Source organism: Toxorhynchites rutilus, chromosome 3 (genome assembly GCF_029784135.1).
Source record: "Toxorhynchites rutilus septentrionalis strain SRP chromosome 3, ASM2978413v1, whole genome shotgun sequence".
Lineage (NCBI taxonomy): Eukaryota > Metazoa > Arthropoda > Insecta > Diptera > Culicidae > Toxorhynchites > Toxorhynchites rutilus.
The window spans coordinates 80,843,165-80,862,483 of NC_073746.1; the positions used below are offsets into that span (position 1 = coordinate 80,843,165).

General features: G+C 38.9%; 1 protein-coding gene across 7 annotated transcripts in view; it reads right to left on the reverse strand.

The window, feature by feature from the left end:
- LOC129774926 (rho GTPase-activating protein gacI-like) overlaps positions 1 to 19,319 on the reverse strand; it is a 76,560-nt gene that overhangs the window by 19,152 nt on the left and 38,089 nt on the right. For all 7 annotated transcript variants that reach the window (XM_055779010.1, XM_055779007.1, XM_055779009.1 and 4 more), the window contains 2 exons: positions 1,161 to 1,408; positions 923 to 1,098 (listed from right to left, as the gene is read on the reverse strand). In XM_055779010.1, the coding sequence (XP_055634985.1) occupies positions 923 to 1,098; positions 1,161 to 1,408 (424 nt within the window). The remainder of the gene's footprint in view (positions 1 to 922; positions 1,099 to 1,160; positions 1,409 to 19,319) is intronic.

A 19,319-nucleotide genomic window follows, 5' to 3' on the forward strand; every position in this document is an offset into this window, starting at 1 on the left:
GGATTTCTGTTAAAAAAAAACTACAACCTGACATTGTACAGAACCTTATGAACGGGGTAAAGAGGAAGATGCGAGCATACGGGCTTGGGCTCGAAGTATGAATAAAAAGAAAATGCCAAAAGTTGTTTAATAGTTTTTATTTTAATGTCTAAAATTTTCAAAAGGATCGGTCTACTGGGCGAATTTCTACAGCGTTTTTTCCGTGATGCAATTTGATGTGACACACCCTTTATTCCACGATCTCTTCATGTCTGCAGCATCCCGAGTCACTTTGGCACAAATTCCGCTTCACAGTTGCCCAAGATTTTTCGATTGGGCTGATTTGTGGGCATATGGGTTCTTTTTCAATGTAATCGATCCCATTGTCACGGGGTACCACTGAAGCGACTCTCGACTGTAGTGACAGCTCACCAAATTTGGCAAAAACTTCACCGGACGTTCCTGCAGGCACTCTCCTCGATATGTTTCCGAGTCCATTGTCTTGTTAGTGACGAAAAACTACCCACACACCCAAAATACACGCACACACAAACCCAAAACATGGAACGTGGAGTGAACTTCTGTGGAATACAGTTTATGGTGTAGAAAAATGAATTGATATAAACCTTCTACAGTACTAAAAAATACAGTGTATAAAACCAGCATGGAACTGACTACTAATCGAATCTTGGCCATTGAAACCTCCCATAACTACCCATAAATCAAAAATATGTATAACCTTCAATGTGTATTGTCACGATCGAGCGGCACAACACCCGTTCTCAGCATTTTCACAGCTTACCAAATAAACAACATTCTCACAACAAGCTGATAAAGAGCGACTCCAAAAGCCAAAACAACAACCCGCCGCCATATATTTTTTCGCGGAAAGCGAACGCGATGACTAATTTACTTTGTCATCAGCTGCTTGCTTGGAACTTACATCATACTTTTGCCGTGTCGCCTCGTACTCCTGATGACACTTGCTGACCGTTCGCTTCTGCTTGTGGATGGTGGCCAAATGGCGCTCGATGATATCGTTCAGATTCTTGCTGACCGAATTCTCCACGCTCAGCTCGCTGGTGACGATTTCCGAGGCGATGGTTTTCTCCAGGCGGGCTGGAAATCAGATTGAGATAGTTGTGGTAGAGAAGTCAGAAAGTGTTGTAGGATAAACATACCACACTTATCGAGTACATCCCGAAGCAACCCGGGCGGTAAATCTTTTACCGACTCCTCCATGAGTTGCCCGAGCTGGAACTCGGACACCTTCCGGATGCGTTTCTCCTTCGCGGCGGCATCCTGGGCCTGACCGGCGCACACGCTGGTCGCTATTCGCTTGTTGAGGTTCTGGAGGATGTCTTTGTACCGATCAACCTCCCGCTCGACTTCCTGCAGACCGTCTGCATTTTTTTCCGCTTTACTGGATCTGTGAAAAACGAAAGGGCAGAAAAGGGGGAAAGTCAGTAAAATTACCGCGATTAAGAGTGAAAATTACAGTATATTCTGTAGGATGATGTTGGTGATTATGGCGCGCACGATTGCTATTGTTCATCGGCTGGAAGAACGAAGAACCCGACCGACTGTCTACCGTTAAATATAATCATGCATGCAAAACGAAAAGCAGATAAAACGCATGTTCAGTGAAGATGTAATGATATGCAATGAATCAACTCTGGTGGTGCTGGGGGGGTTGATCAGTTGAACAATTTCACATGGGTAACGCAGCCGGTGGGGAACAGTGTATGGAAACGATGACGACGACCGGTGAAGGTGATGATTTGATTGGAAACGGGTAGCATGGCGCGTGTGCCAATCTGCCCACCGTATGTGGCTGTGTGGTACATGATGATTCATGTTGGCAAATGGGGCGTCTTTCGTATGCAGTAATAGGTAGCAGAACCGATCTACCAAGCTTGGGGTTACACGTGCTCAGCTCAGGATAGGTGTGTAATTTAAGCTTGGGGTTGAGTGATTTTGAATATCCGCAACCAACGTGATATGGTCTGATGCGATGAAAAGCTGTATGATGAATGGTGGAAAATATTGCTCTTCTTCCACTAATGAAGATGACGCGAGCTATGTTAGGTTGTTCAATAATGCAATAGACAGGTTTCGTGCCAACTAGTCTCGGAGTTGGCAGCACCTTCTTTCGAATTCTTTCGAACTTTACGGATACAGAGATATTAATTATTTGATTCTCTCAATTTAGAGAGAAATTAGTTCAGACTGTTTCCTGGAAAGGGCAAAACTTTTTTGCGCTTTTTTTCAAAAATTAATATAGCTCAAAAACAGCCAATTCTACAAAAATCTGTTCAATCATTCAAACTTTCCCAGCGTGGGATACTGAAGTTAAGTGTCTTCGAGAGATACCTGTATAAATAATAGAATTAAAAAAAACTGCGCTATTAATTGTTCTGTTGTCTACCATACATTAAATAATTTATCCTATCAAAAATGTGTTCATATGAAAGAATAATTCATTTCTGGATTTAATGATTAACTTTCTATTTTTAAACATAGTTGCGTTGATAATATTTTTTTAGTGTTACTAAACAGTAAATACTTTTGAGTAGTCTTCCATACTTAGTTACAATCTAGCTGCGATTCGATTGTTATTTAAGGGGGGACCCCTGTCTGGAAGGACGGAAAATAATGAATTTTCTTGGTTTTTTTTCGGATGTTACGAATGAAGTGAAATATTCGAGTATTTTGGTTATTGTTTAAAATATATTTTAATATGTATTTCCTATTTTTTGAGTGCACGAATAATGATTAAGATGCTGTTGGCAGCTGGATGTGTAGATGCTGTCTGAAAATTGGTACCTTGCTGGTGACATTGGTTCTGAAGCAACGGAGTGTCGTAGAACAAATTCCAATGAATATTTTGGAACTTTAGGACAATACCTAAAGCGTTACATAGGGGTTTTTGAAAAATTCGAAAAATTTCCAAAACGTCGGCCATTTTTGTTATTATGCATAGAAATGTTTTATGAAAAATCTCTAAATAGCGTTTTTTTAAAAAATCGAAAAAATTAGATATCAAAAAGCGACTATGTAACCTTAGATAATTCATTTTTACATGTTGATAAAAAATTTCAGCCAAATCGACGTCGAAATCCTGAGATATCGATACCACCAGTTGGAATAACATGGTTTTGAGAAAAACGCGTTTTAAAATTCGTACAGCAATACTATATCCCTTGAGGTGACTTCATACATTCGGCTGTATCTTTCTAAGGCCCAAAAAATATTTTTTTCCAATTTTCTCAAAAAAAAAAATGACCTGTCAGTTTGCCAAAAATGTACCGGTTCGAAATATATTGTTTTCGTAATTATTGATTGAATTTGTTTCTATAGTTTACATGGTTTCGGGACCAAGAACGCTATAATTTTTATATTTTTCTTGAAAGCTGAGGAATCAAAAAATCAAAGATGAGCTCTTTTTCTTTTCAAAGATATGATTTTCCAAAGTTTACCGATGGTTCGAAAAATAATTTTTTTTCTCCTATTTTTCCAAAATTGACTTATTTTTAAATTCATAACTTCAGTACTACTGGCCCGATTTAGATGATCGATATATTAAATTGAAGCCAATGAGCCAGACACTTATTACACTTGCAAAAAAATTGATTTTGTTTTAGTGATTATTGGTTATATTTGCTTCTTATAGTTTACATGGTTTCGGGACCCAGGGAGCCATATTTTTTTCTAATCTTTTCTTGAAAGCTGAGTTTTTTACATAACATATCCAGAAATCAGATATGTGTTTTTTCATTCTTGAGTTATGCATTTTCAGAGTTAACATGTTTTTAGTCTTCGTTCAATATTCAAATGCGAATAGAATCCAATTTTTTAGAAAAAGTGTGGTATTTTTCAAAGAAGACTATTAACTTCAATTTAATGTCGATTATCTGAATCGGTCCAGTAGTTCAAATTTTTGAAAAAGGTCATTTCTGGAAAAAAAAAAAAAAAGGAAAAATGATTTTTCAGACCATCGTTCAACTTTGAAAAATCATAACTTAAAAACGAAAAAGAACACATCTTTAATTTTTGGATATGTTATAAAAAACATCCTCAGCTTTCAAGAAAAAATATTAAAAAAATATAGCGCCCTTGGTCCCGAGACAATGTAAACTATGTAACTATGTTAAAAAATAGAATGTTAATCATTGCATCCAGAAATGAATTATTATTTCATATGAACACATTTAGGATAGTATAAATTATTTGATGTAAGAGAGACAACAGAAAAATTCGTAGCCCAAACGGTTCTATTTTGATTGCAGTGGACTACGTCATATGCTTTTGGTTATTAAAAAAACTCTGAACTTGTGGCCTACAATCATCATTCGCGGAGATTGTTGATTTGCTTCTTTCATTCGAAGAAAACGACGACATCGTTAGTTCATAAATTTTTTTGGAGATGTTGCTCTAAGTGAATTTCCGAGTGAAGAAAAATCAAATGTTTTCGAAGACGTTGAATTGGAGGCGTTGCTAGATGAGGATCCTTGCTAAAGAATTGTTGAGCGTATTAAGTGGAAATAAAAGACGTCTGATCGAGTTAAAGAACAAATTGGAATGAAAATTTTATTTGACTACTTCTAATATACCAGAGTAGTACGATGAACAAACAACTGTTGCGATGCTGTTATAGTAACGTTAGTTACAAGTTGCTACGCTTCCATCACTCCTCCTCATCGCTAACTGATGTAACTCCTAGTTTCTCACGTAGATCCTCCAGTTTCACTCTGTTCAAGGGCTTCGTAAGGATGTCCGCCAGCATAGTTTCCGTTGGACAGTAGGTGACTCTGATTTCATTCCGTTCAGCCAAATTCTTTACAAAATAAAACTTCGTGTCAATATGTTTTGATCGTTTTTCTCCGTTGCTGGTCAACATCTTGATGCAGCTTTGATTATCTTCATAGATCTGAATTGGGGTCTTCACAGCATCTCCGAAGTCTTGCAAGAGCTTCCTAAACCAGATCAGTTCTTGAAGCATTCGGCAAGAGAAATATATTCCGCTTCTGTAGAGGACAGTGCGACACACGTCTGTTTCCTTGCACACCATGCGATCGTACCACCGCCTAGCCGGAAGAGATATCCGGAGTTCGATTTCCGATCCTTGACGTTGCCAGCCCAGTCAGCATCTGCGTAGGCTTCAAGAGTTTGAGTACCATTTCCCAACCTAAGTTGATGGTTGCTTGTAGCCTTCAAGTAGCTCAACACTCTTTTAGCTTCAGTCCAGTCTTGCTCAACCGGTTGGCTGACGCTCCTTCCAAGGATTGACGCCCTTATCGCTATATCCGGTCTGGTATTCACAGCCAAATACAGTAAACCACCAATGAGGCTTTGATATTTGTCATTAGTGGGAAGCCTCTCCGATGTATGACTTCTGGCACAAGTTGTAGCCATGCTCCGTCTGGATCACTTGAATTCCAAGGAAGTGTTTCACGTCACCTAGCTCCGTTAGCACGAACTCTGAACCCAATCTCCGGATGACATCGTTGTAAATCTCTTCGTTTGGAGTTACCAGCAGCATGTCGTCTACATATACCAAGAGATACGTCATTTGGTTGTTCCGCTTCCGAACGTATAGACAAGGATCCGCCACAGCTTGTTTGAAACCATTTCGCAACAGGACTTCATTCAGCTTCTGATTCCACATTCTTGCGGATTGCTTCAAGCCATATAAACTTTTACGCAGCAGGCAAACTTGACCATCTTCTTTCTGCACTCCTGGTGGTGGCTTCATATAGATAGTTTCATTGAGGTTCCCATTCAGGTATGCAGTCTTCACGTCCACATGTTTTACTAGTAGATTACACCTAGCCGCAATGGTCAAAAGAATGTTGCCTGCTTCGCTACAGGCGCAAACACCTCATCATAGTCGAGTCCAGAGCGTTGCGTGAAGCCCTGGGCTACCAGTCGGGCTTTATATCTGATGACCCTTCCGAACTCATCTTCTTTCTTCTAGTAGGTCCACCGGGATCTAATGGCTTTTTTTCCTGGAGGTAACGTAGTGAGCTCCCACACACCATTCTGCTCCAATGACTTAAGTTCATCCTTCATCGCTGCCTTCCAGGATGCGTTATCAGCACTACTGATGGCTTCATGGTACGTACATGGCTCGCTGGACTGTTGCTGAACTATTCTTCCATCTGCACCATAGCGATCGGGTTTGACTCCTTAAGTTGCACGTGTTGATCTTCTTGGCAAATCAAGTTGCTCCTCCTGTTCCTGGATACCATTTATTACGTCCGGGGCCTGATCTTCTTCTTCACTATCGAGATCTTGATCATCAGCATCCTCGTACATACTGTCGTCACTGGGAAGTTCATCCTCATCATCGTCTTCTGGTTGTGGTGGTCGTTCTGCTTCCCATGTGTTGGACGGGTTCGGTGTTAGCGGAAAAACTACGACGTCATCTTCTTTTTCTTCTGTTTTTATACACTTCTGTCCATCAGCAAAACTTGTACTCAGAAAAGTTGCATCACGACTGAATACTACTTTATTCGTTGTCGTGTCAATGAACCGCCACGCCTTATGCTGATCCGAATATCCAACGAAAGTCATCTTGACTGTCTTGGGTTCGAGCTTCTTCCGTTTCTGCTGTGGTACATAGACATATGCAGGAGACCTGAACACCCTTAGTTTCTTCATGTCCGGCTTGATATCTTTCCAAATTTCATATGGCGTCTTCTGTACTGACTTCGTCGGCAGAATATTCTGCAAGTAATTGGCAGTGTTAATGGCTTCACCCCAGTATCGGTAATCCATTCCGCTGTCCAGAATCATACACCTCGCCATTTCCACCAGCGAACGATTTTTCCTTTCGGCAGTGCCGTTCTGCTGAGGCGTGAATGCTACTGTGAACTGCTGCAAAATCCCTTCATTCTTCAGGAATGCCATGAGTTCCTTGCATTCGACTGATCAGCAGCCAGCTTCGGTTTCATCCCAGGAACTACATACTTCCACAAGCCTTCCCGAACGAGTAGGAATTCAACGTCTAGCTTCCAAGAATCGTAGTTCTCGTTGGTTAACTTGACGATTCCGGTTCTCTCCATTTTTTCAATTCTTCATAAAACGCAGGCCCATAACCTGTTGAGCGTATTAAGTGGAAATAAAAGACGTCTGGTCGAGTTGAGAGAACAAATTGGAATGAAAATTTTATTTGACTACTTCTAATATACCAGAGTACTACGATGAACAAACAACTGTTGCGATGCTGTTATAGTAACGTTAGTTACAAGTTGCTACGCTTCCATCAAGAATGACCACAATATGAGCAGAGTCATGAAAACGTAACGTTCTGCAGTCACTTCTTGGCTATCACCAGCCTTAAAGAATCTCTCAATAGTCATACAAGATGGTTAGACATCCGAGGCTCTTAAAGAATAACGATTCCAACGCTTTGTGTGGCAGTGTATTGCCAGTAACGGTTAGGTATCTAAAACATTCTCGAAGGAAATTATCAGGGTTAGGTTAGCTGGGCTGTGGCTACCTTCATAGTGACCAGCCAGGTTCTCATACTACAGAACTTCGAAAACAATGGCTTTTTGGCTTATCCTTTTGGTGTCAGCCAATTATTATTATTTGAGAAGCCAACACAATGTGGTGAGATTTTATCATTTTATCATTGGTCATTTTGAGTGTTGTCATATTTCTTTGCCGTCTGGATGAATTAATTCGGAACAAAAAAAGGTCTATAAATGATGTTTGCTATTTATTGACAAAAAAAACTCGTTTTAACAGCTCAAAATAGATTTGAGGCAAAATATTGAAATATAAAAAAAAACTATAAATATGGACAATTGCGATTGTGTTGCAATATGCGAGAAGTGTGTTCGGACCTATAGATGACTTTTTCAGATCGATAATTTAATTTTTGTGAGCTCGTACATTGTTTTCGGATGAAAACGGACGTCAAAATGAGGGTATTCTCTAGTGGTGAGGGCTATGTTCTTCGGTGGAGAACTGAAGGTGAAAATGTAATGTATTAACTGCTATTGTTATATTTTTATCTACAACAGGAATACCTCTTCGATTATCCTAATACCATCTTATGGACAAACGAACAGATATGTTTGAGCGTAAGAACATTTCACTTTATTTGATTCAATGAAAGAAGTGCTTCGGATTTGAATCAATAAATCTTTCGTTTGATGTTAGATGAAAACGCGATTATACCATCCACGATAGCAAGCAATTATTGGTGATGTATTGCGTCCATAAAATCTCCTTGTTTTTTTAAATAGTATATATATATATATATATATTACTTATATATTACCATAATGAATGATTATGTCATTCGTTGTCATATTGTGATTTAAGTATCTTTTCCGACAAAAAACACAAACATTTTCCATAATCGAATCTAAAATCCTCAAATAATTCAAATCAGCCCTGAAAGCAAATGCGTCTCATTTATGATTTCAAATCCGCGTGGATAATGAATTCGTCTGTGTATTGAATGTATAAATCATACATACGAACCAAGAACGCGACGCACACATTCCATCGTTCTGGTTAACTGGGCGAAGATGCTACTCGCGCATTCATTCGCAATTGGGAAGCTCAAAATTATGCCTTCATTTGAGTTGAAGGTTAAACATATCATGCTTATTTTCGTCCGCTTTCAATATCGGCGAACGTCGTATATAGAGAAAATGCCGAAAACAAACCAACAAAATTTAATTATTTTGCACCGACTGCAGCTGATATCGCTTCCGGTTGATCACCATAATGGGGCGTATTGATAATGGTTTTCAAATTTATCAGAATTGTGAACCTCCCGTAATAAAACATATTTTTGATTGTTGTGTTCAGACACTGTCTGAATTTTGCCGATCAGCTGAGGCTGGGCAAACCGATCGGAAAAAAGTTTCTCGATCACTTTTTCCCCGATCTCTTGCGCTGCAACTATTACATAATTGTGGCGCCGCGTGGATCCTCTCCTACCCAGATTGATTGGCCTTCTTCATTAAACATTATGCAGCTTTAAGATTATTAAACATTATGCACTTTTGTGATGATCTCATACCCAACAACGACAACCAACCGGACAAGCCTAATTTGAAAGTTTGCGTAAGAATTCACCGATCCGACTTGACATGGGATCAAGTATGTAAATATCTACTGTATTGCCATTTCTCCATTCAAATATTTTTTTTCCATCGAGCATCTATCTGAAAACCGTTTTGTTGAAGATCAAATCGTTTGAAGAATTGGGAATACGGCGTTTTCTTTATTACCATTCTCGAGAAGTTTTATCTTTCAGAAATACAAAATATAGTATAAACCGAATTATTCTTCTGATCTAATTCTGAAATTGCCTAAATTGAAACATACACATTCTATGTGTGTATGTTGTTAATGCCTTGGTTCCGATCTCAATCGCCAATGCGGGAACCCAAATGCCTGTGGTTGTTTTATGTTGCACGCTTGTTTTGTTTGTTCTCATAATTCACATTGGGGCATGGGAGAGAGAAAAAAACAGATTCAATTAGCACCGCGTTGCCCTTCTCCCCGGCTAATTGTTGTTGCCGTTTCGATTTCTTCACTATTTAATTGTTGCCACACCACTACATGATTGACTGACTATTTTGCTGTCGGCGGAAAATCGTGTGAATTTTCTGTTTAATGTTGATATACCTGAATGCGTGTAAAATTTGCCCAACACCAGTAAAGGTTTCATTACAACGTTTGTGCGCCCAGTGCATCCAAACTAGTTCTTATTCGCTTAGGCAAATTACAGAATCCTTTTTTTTTGTATGGCTTACTTTTGCAACATACCTCTTTTCTGCACAAGACGAAGCAGATAACAATAACAAAACCGCAAAAATAGGTTAATTACACACAGTCAGTCAGTCAGTCACCGCAAGTAGCAACGGCGGCACACGAAAAGGTTAGCTAAGTTTCATTCAAAATACCGGCGCCGCGATTTGTCACGTACGATGTGGCGCGTTTTGGCGTGAGGTGTGAGGGAGTGGCGCTCGAAGCTGAATCGAAAGTGTTTAAGAGCTAGAGGTGCTTCGCCTATGGGAATATGGCTAGTGAACAAAACATATGATGATCACCAATTCGATCAAGAAAATCTTACAAGGACAAATTACTGCGACTTGCGGCAACATGATTTCCATAAATTGGTCTGCGGTCGTTGTGTGAATTTTCCGATGCAGAAAAAAGGTTGGGTCACGAGAGCAATGGATGAGTTCTCACTTACAAAACCAATCGCAGTTCATCATTGTTTCATTCCGTTATTCATTCTGAAACATTCCATCGAACTGTGCATTCTTTCAATACGAGGACACACGATTTTGCTGTCTGGCATTGAGCCAATGCTCCATTAGCACTGGTATGGTTAGTGTGTGCTTCAACAGAGCAACTGTATTTGACTAGGTCAAAATTAACCGCATCGAAAAGTGGAGCGGTGATTTTGTTTCGTACCAGGCTCTGGTCAAAATGATAGGAGACCTTGGAATGGGGCAGAAATGAGCTGCCAAATCTTTGACTCATTCAAACTGATGGTTCAGTGTGAAATGTTTCTACGTCTCATAACATTATCGGGTTGTTCAACAGTTTTGTATTTCGATAAGAAGAACACGATTGAAGGGTTCAAAACGCATTTCATATTCAATATAATCTTCTTGAAATTCAGTAGTTCTGTCGAAATGCGCTTCTATAGCTGCTATCACTTCGTTGATTGATGGAAAAGCGTTTTCCACACATGAAATTTTTGAGCGAACTACCAGGAATCAGAGAGAATCAAACCTAACGATTAACGTGGATGTTACTACAATTCGCGAGATTTTTTTTCGTGCCGTTTCTCTGTTAATCGTTAATCAAACTTTTTTTACGCATTCATTTTGTCCAAACAGGTACAATAGTGCAATTCTAAATGAAATCGAACTAAAAATGCAGATTTGAAAAACTTGTATTTATGATTCGAACGAAAGTTTGTATTCCATTTGGGTTGGAGGAAATAGAGTTTTCCACAGCATTTGGGAAATTTTAGACTCAGGTGTAACTTTTGAAAAAGGCTAGGATTTTAGTGAGAGTAATCGTTGATAGTTTATATCTCAAAAACTATGAGTCCTACCAAAATAGTGCATTAGAAAGAGTTATAGAATATTGATGTCCAAACGTGAAAAAAATAGTTTTATATTTACAAAAAAACCTTAATTTGCAATATCTGAATGAAATATATATATATATATATATATATATATATATATATATATATATATATATATATATATATATATATATATATATATATATATAAATATATATATATATATATATATATATATATATATATATATATATAAATTGAGCTCAAAGTTGGACACAATATACAATCCACTTCAAAGGGTGTTGTTACGGCATAAAAAATTGGAAAATTGGAAGAAAAATGATTTTATATATGACCAGAGTGCGTTTCTGCAATTTAGCTTCTAATGCAAATCATCTATCATCTATCTCTATCTCTATATATTAGGCTGTCAAAAAAGTCCTGCGGTATTTTTTTTGAATTTTCATTTATTCATAAAATTAGTAAAAAAAAAAATTAGTCAAATATGCGCCGTTTTGTTCGATGACTTGTTCCCAACGAGATGCCAACTTCAAAATACCCCTGTTATAGAAGCTCGTTTCCTTATTGGCAAAAAAAACTCGGATAGCCAATTTTCACAGGCCTCTTTTGTGGCTAACTTCTGACTACCTAGCTCGTTCGCCATGGACAAAAACAGGTGGTAGTCACTTGGTACAAGGTCCGGACTATACGGCGGATGCAAAAGAACCTCCCATCCGAGCTCCCGGAGCTTCTGGCGCGTCACCAAAGAAGTATGTGGCCTGGCGTTGTCCTGATGGAAGACAATGCGGCCTCTGTTTATCAAAGATGGCCTCTTCTTCATGAGTGCTACCTTCAAGCGGTCCAGTTGTTGGCAGTACAGGTCCGAATTGAGCGTTTGGCCATAGGGAAGCAGCTCATAATAGATTATTCCTTGACAATCCCACCAAACACACAGCAGAACCTTCCTGGCCGTTAATGAGGGCTTGGCCACCGTTTGAGCCGCTTCAGCGGGCTTCGACCACGACCGTTTGCGCTTCACGTTGTCGTAAGTGACCCACTCTTCATCGCCAGTCACCATCCGCTTCAGAAAAGGGTCGATTTTGTTGCGATTCAGTAGCGATTCACATGCGTCGATACGGAAAAAAGATGTTTTTTTGCGTCAACGTGTGTGGCACCCATACGTTGAGCTTCTTTGTGAATCCAAGCTTCTTCAAATGGTTAATAACGGTTTGATGACTTATCCCCAGCTCTTGGTCGATGCTACGGCTGCTACTATGCCGGTCTTTCTCGGCTAATTCAGCGATTTTGTCGCAATTTTCGACGACAGGCCTTCCGGAGCGTGGCGCATCTTCGACGACCTCTACACCAGAACGAAAACGTTGAAACCATCGTTGTGCGGTGGAAATGGAAACTGTATCGGGTCCATAAAATGCACAAATTTTATTGGCAGCTTGAGATGCATTTTTGCCTTTGTCATAGTAGTACTGTAAATTATGTCGGATTTTCTCTTTATTTTGCTCCACATTTGCGACACTATAACTCACGAACGACTTAACCAAACAAAACACTGTCAAGGAATATATTACAGCGCGCAAAAATACCTTTCCAACAAGCTATAGTATGACTCGATACAATGAATACAACTAGAACTACGCGCTTACAACGACACCTCGCGGAAATACCGCAGGACTTTTTTGACAGCCTAATATATATAAAAAAGTTCTGTTCGTTCGTGTACGCGACAAAAACTCGAAAAGTGCGGAACCGATTGAGCTCAAAGTTGGACACAATATACAATCCACTTCAAGGAGTGTTACGGTATAAAAAAAATTGGAAAATTGGAAGAAAAATGATTTTATATATGGCCAGAGTGCGTTTCTGAAATTGAGTTTCTAATGAAAATCGACTATTCAGCAATGAATATGTGTTCTATGTGGTGAAAACATCTTTTTTTCCACGTGTTTGACAAAATCATGAACTGAAATTGCGTTTCGAAGTGATTCAAAATTTATCGATTTATATATATATATATATATATATATATATATATATATATATATATATATATATATATATATATATATATATATATATATATATATATAATATATATAAATGTTCTTTTCGTTTGTGTACGCGACTAAAACTCGAAAAGTGCGGAACCGATTGAGCTCAAAGTTGGACACAATATACAATCCACTTCAAGGTTCAAGGAGTATTGTTACGACATAAAAAAATGGAAAATTGGAATGCGAAACTTTGAATTTTTGTATGTTAACAATCATTTTTCGCCACAAATTATGAATTCTGATATGATTTAAAATAAAAAAGCTCTTTTTCAATCTCAATGCAGCCATTCTCGAGATATTTAAAAAATTATTTCTAATTTATTGTCCTTTTTATAGTAAACTACCTAACCCGGTAAACGTTGTTCTACCATATAATGTATTTCTAGAGAATATTTTGGTTGGTAAAAATAACGAATACACTTCAAGAGAGTTTGTATGGTATCGTTCAGATCTGTAAAATTGATCTAAATGATGATTTTCACAGCGAAACATACATATGCGTACCTCTTATTTTCGAATTTTCCTTTTATAATTTAAATATCTTTCTTATATGTAAAGATATGCATAGTAAATTTTTCCAATCATCTCAAATATTTATTTGGGTGAAGACAAACTCACAAAATATATGGACGACGTAGATCTGATCAGCCGTTCTCCCGTGATGATGAGTTATACGTACGTGGGAAAACTATCTTTTAAATATAAAGATAGGCTCTTTCAATATGTTTGTCGGGTTATACCGTCATGTGCATGGAATTTTATGAATTAGCTTATAATTTTCAACAAATTTTCCAATACATCATTATAGTGAAAATATATGTTTAGGAGTTACGTTGAAAAGACATGAAGACGTGTGGGTTAACCCCTTCCCGTATTATTTAATACATCACACAACAAGTGATCTCACTACTCTGCTGAGCGTTCTAGCGCCCTATGTTATGCAAGTAGACCACGAGTGAGACTCGATGTTATACGGGAAAGGGTTAATGCAAAACGTAGCGATAATGTTTTTCAATGTTACTCCTGAACATATAGTTTTACCATAATGATGTACAGGTTGGACTCGATTATCCGGAATGTTGATTTTATTTTCACTCCGGATAATCGACTTTTCCGGATAATCGAATAACAGAAAAAAATCTCTCGGTAAATGTAAAATAACTATGATTTACCCTCGTTCAACTTTTTGTATATTGCAGTGTCGTAGCCAGAAATCGACTAGCGCCCCCTGGGGGAGGGGTAAAGTTTTGAAAACCGAAAAAAAAATTCATCGCCTTGTTACAGCTCATGGACCAAAATATTTTTCAAATGGTCTAGTACAACTTCAATCGAAAGCTTATGCATGAGCTTCTTAGATGCCAGGGAGAGTTCGATGACATGATTGAGTAAATCAACATTAGGGATGCTATATTTTGGGAAACCGAGGTTTGGGATGGGGTACCGGCTGATTTCATTGTCAAATTATGGAAAATGCTGATATCCCGTAGTCGGTTGTAAAAGAACGCAGACTTCCGATTCTGCAGAAATTGATTGACTAGAACGATACCGTACACGACGAGGATGTGGAGTTTGATGGCATAGTCAACACTGTTTTGCATCTAAACACATATTTCTAAAGTGATGAAAATTCGTTTTCGACAAATCCAATCCAAGAGTCCAAAAATTGGATTTCAAATGAAACAGCCTTATGTGGAATCGTGGATATTATTACTTGGGCTAAGGAAAATGTATTACCAATGGAAAGACAATTCCTGCTGTGAGAATTACGTAGAAATATTTTAGAGAGAAATGTTAATTTTCAATTTTTGCTTTGTTGCATAAATATTATACACGTGAGTGTGCCAAAAAAAAGTGACCTTCGAATTTCCGAAAGTTGACCGTATACAAAACTATGTATTTACACTGAATGGTCGGAAAGGAATGCTCCAGATCACGTTAGATGCATAAAAAAGGCATTACCTAACAGAATTCTTGAAATAGAATGGAATGCCGCATGTATGGCGGCATTCGATTTTTTTTTAGAATATTTGCAATGTCGCGAGTATCGCGAGTAAACCAATATAGTGGTTCTCAGATTTTCGTGAAAAGTGGTAGTTTTGTTCTTTTCGCAAAACATTAGACCCCCTTTTTTATTTTTTCAGCAGGGTGACCATTTCCATTTTAGGGTTGTCCGAAAAATCAACTTTTTCCTCTTTTTTTTAAAATGATCAATCACCTGGTCTCTTTTGAAAAAATACTACACCTGCAGAAAATTCGACTTCTGTTCTTGTTATTATTGATTGTATTCGATTGATTGATTCGGGTCTGAATAACTCCTCGAGCACTAATCAAGCAAATGGAATCAAACTTGGCATATAGAGGTTTTAGAGATCGATAAACGTTTCTATGGTGGTTGGATACTCAACCCCCCCCCCCCCTCTTTCTAAGGGGCGGCTGCCATACAAATTAAACGAGAATTTTTTCTATGATGGTATGACACCCCTCCCTCCTCTGGAATGGATATATTCCAACCAAACATGACATGAAATTTTCGGAGAACTCTGCAGGAAAATGAGAAAACTCGGAAAATTCAATTCGCATATGTTCTACAATTACATATTGACAAGCGTTGTTAGTCCATTTGATGTTTGCGCTAACGAAATTGATCTTCGTTCGAAGCTGGAAATGGATTTTAATGCGATAAAACGCACTCCTATATCGTCTTCTAACTATATAAATAAAAATGGATCGCCGAATGTGTTGATAAGAGAAAAACTCGAGAGAGGAATTGTCCGATTTAGGGCTGTCTTTATTCTATCAAATTTTCTGTATCAAACATTTTGTCCATGTAACGGAGAAACATGTTATTTGCAAGTGGATAAAAAATCTTGAACGAGAATTGTGTCTGAAAATAATCTAATATTTTAATGACGATTTTTAGTAGAAGTACTAGGAATTTTATAGTAAAAGGTAATTTTAAAGGGTAGATTAGAATATCAATCAATGAACATTGCTTCATTGCTTCGCCAACTCGCAAGCAGATCGGTCGAACCTATATTTGATCCGATACAGGTGTTTTTTTTACATCCGTTTCTAGTGTGTATTTTTTCATCTGGTGCGCTGCGAGCGAGTAAAGCTCATAAAAAGTGGTGCGCTATCGAGACAATCCGGCAGCAAGTCACATCATCACACACGCTACACAGCAGCGGGGCAAGTAGAAGTTTATTTTCCTCTTACCTCTTCCATCATTCTGTATAGCTTCTGTGCTCGATTTATACCATTGTTTATCTTTGTGTTTATCATATCGGCAAGCGTTGGCATTAGGGGTGTTCATTTCTTACATCACCGTTGAACATTTATTGGAACTTTTTTCATTTTCAAATTACACATAATAACAAAAATTGAAATAAATAAAATTTTCAACAATAACTAATATAGAAATATAATTTCTTTTACTAATTTATATTTTCCAAATTATTATTTTCTGTTCATATCGAACAGTTGTCTACTTCTTCGTTTTTATTAATATGGCAGAGGGCGGGGAGGATCCCCCACCCACGCCAAAGAATATCTCAGATAATGAACCTCCTCCTGAAGAGCAGGAGGATGAAACAGAAGATGAGGAGGAAAATTCTGTGTACGAAATAGAAAGCTCTGAAGATGAGGAAAAAGACGAGAAGCAGGATTTTCGTCTAAAAGAATACCCTGATGGCGCCAAAGGCCCATTTATCGTACTTTAGACGAAAATCCAAACCTCTTAACGTCATTCGCATCTCAAAAGAGTTGACACAGAAATTTTCCGAAGTTACCGAGATTACTCGGATGGGGCCAGACAAATTACGAGTTGTCGTCTCCAGCAGAACCCAAGCGAATGAAATAACGCGCTGTGATCTCTTTGCGATCGAGTATCGCGTATACGTACCCTGTTGCAACGTTGAAATAGACGGTGTAATAAACGAAAAGGGTTTGACTCGAAAAGAGATACTCGATGGTGTCGGTCGCTTCAAGAACTCTTCACTTAAAAGTGTGAAGATTCTTGCATGCGATCGACTGAAATATGTGTCACTTAAAAATGACAAAAGAGTTCTCAATCGGACAAACTCTTTTCGTGTGACATTTGAGGGTTCCGCCCTTCCAAACTACGTTGCAATAGGTGCACTTCGTTTACCTGTTCGGTTGTTTGTACCCCGGGTAATGAAATGCAACAAATGTATGCAACTCGGTCACACGGCCGCCTATTGTTGCAACAAAAAACGTTGCGCAGATTGTGGAGAGAGCCATGATGAGAATCCTTGCCCGAAAGAGCGCAAGTGTCTTCATTGCGGCGGGACTCCTCATGATCTTACTCAATGCCCGGTGTACATACAACGAGGGGAAAAAATCAAGCGTTCCTTAAAAGAACGTTCCAAGCGGACTTATGCAGAAATGCTTAAGAGTCCCGTTCCAACGACTCAGGACAATCCCTACTCCATTCTGCAGAACGACGAGCCTGTTGCTGACGCTCCCAATGCAGGAAGTTCCGGTACATCGCAGGGTGCCATCAGGAAAAGAAAAATTACTTCTTTTCCATCACTCCCCAGAAAGAAAACCGAAACTTCCCAAGTTGGAATGAAAACTCGAATCGAACGTGCTGAGAATAGACCGAAGCAAGTACCTCCTGGTTTAAGCGGTTCTTCTACGCACCAGGGGTCCTCAGCACTTCCCGGAGCAGCACCCAACACGTCTGCTCCTTTTTCGCGGTCGAGGCAACAGCCACAATCTGGCTTGCTTGCGCTTTCTGACCTGGTGGACAACATTTTAAATGCTTTAAATATAAACGACCCTCTTAAAAGCATAGTATTATGTTTGCTTCCGATTGTGAGAACATTTTTGAAAGAAAAATGTGGTTTTTTGGCAGCGTTCATTTCCCTCGATGCCTGATTCAGGGCAAGAGGTCAAGGATTTGACCACTGTAATACAGTGGAATTGCAGAAGCATCATTCCTAAACTAGATCAGTTTAAATTTTTAGTTCACAGCTCTAACTGTGATGTATTTTCTCTCTGTGAAACATGGCTTTCTTCAGCCGATGAGCTGAATTTCCACGATTTCAACATTATTCGCCTCGATCGAAATGACTCGTTTGGTGGCGTACTATTGGGGATTAAAAAATGTCACTCCTTCTATAGAGTCACTCTCCCATCGATGACAGGCATTGAAGTTGTTGCTTGCCAGACACAAATCAATGGCAAAGACCTCTGCATTGCTTCGATATATATCCCTCCCAGAACTACGGTAGGTCGCCATCAGTTCTTTGATACTATCGAGGCAATGCCGGAGCCGCGGTTAATCTTAGGTGATTTCAACTCCCATGGAACAGCATGGGGATCACTCTACGATGACAACCGTGCCACTTTGATTTATGATCTGTGCGACAACTTCAAATTGACAGTTTTGAATACTGGGGAAGCAACCAGAATAGCCAACCCTCCTGCACGGGCAAGCATGCTAGACATATCTCTATGCTCTTCTTCGTTATCCCTGGATTGCATGTGGAAGGTAATCCAAGATCCCCACGGTAGTGATCACCTACCAATAATTTTATCGATCGCTAATGAATCAAGCTTTCGTGAGTCAGTCAATATTTCGTATGACCTCACGAAGAATATTGACTGGAGAACATTTGCGGAAATAATATCTGAAGCAATTGTTTCAATGCATGAACTTCCTCCACTCGAAGAGTATAACTTTATATCGAGTTTGATTTACGAAAGCGCACTTCAAGCTCAAAAGAAACGTGTACCGGCTACCACTTTCCGACGTCGTCCTCCATCACTTTGGTGGGACAGGGAGTGTTCAAAGGTCTACCTTGAAAAATCATCCGCTTTCAAAAAATTCAGGAAAACTGTATTAGTGGAATGGTTTCTAAAGTACCAAGCTCTAGAAGCCAAACTAAAAGGTTTGGTTAAAGCAAAAAAGCGTGGATATTGGCGGAAGTTCGTCAATGGTTTGTCAAGGGAGACCGCTATGAGCACTCTTTGGAATACGGCTAGGAAAATGCGTGGCTGGAACCATACAAACGAAAGTGAGGAATACTCTGACCGTTGGATTTTTAACTTTGCAAGGAAGGTTTGCCCCGACACCGTTCCTGCACAAAACGTCGTACGCGACATTCCACTTCAAAGCGATTATGAGAATTTTTCGATGGTGGAATTCTCAATTGCCCTTCTCTCAT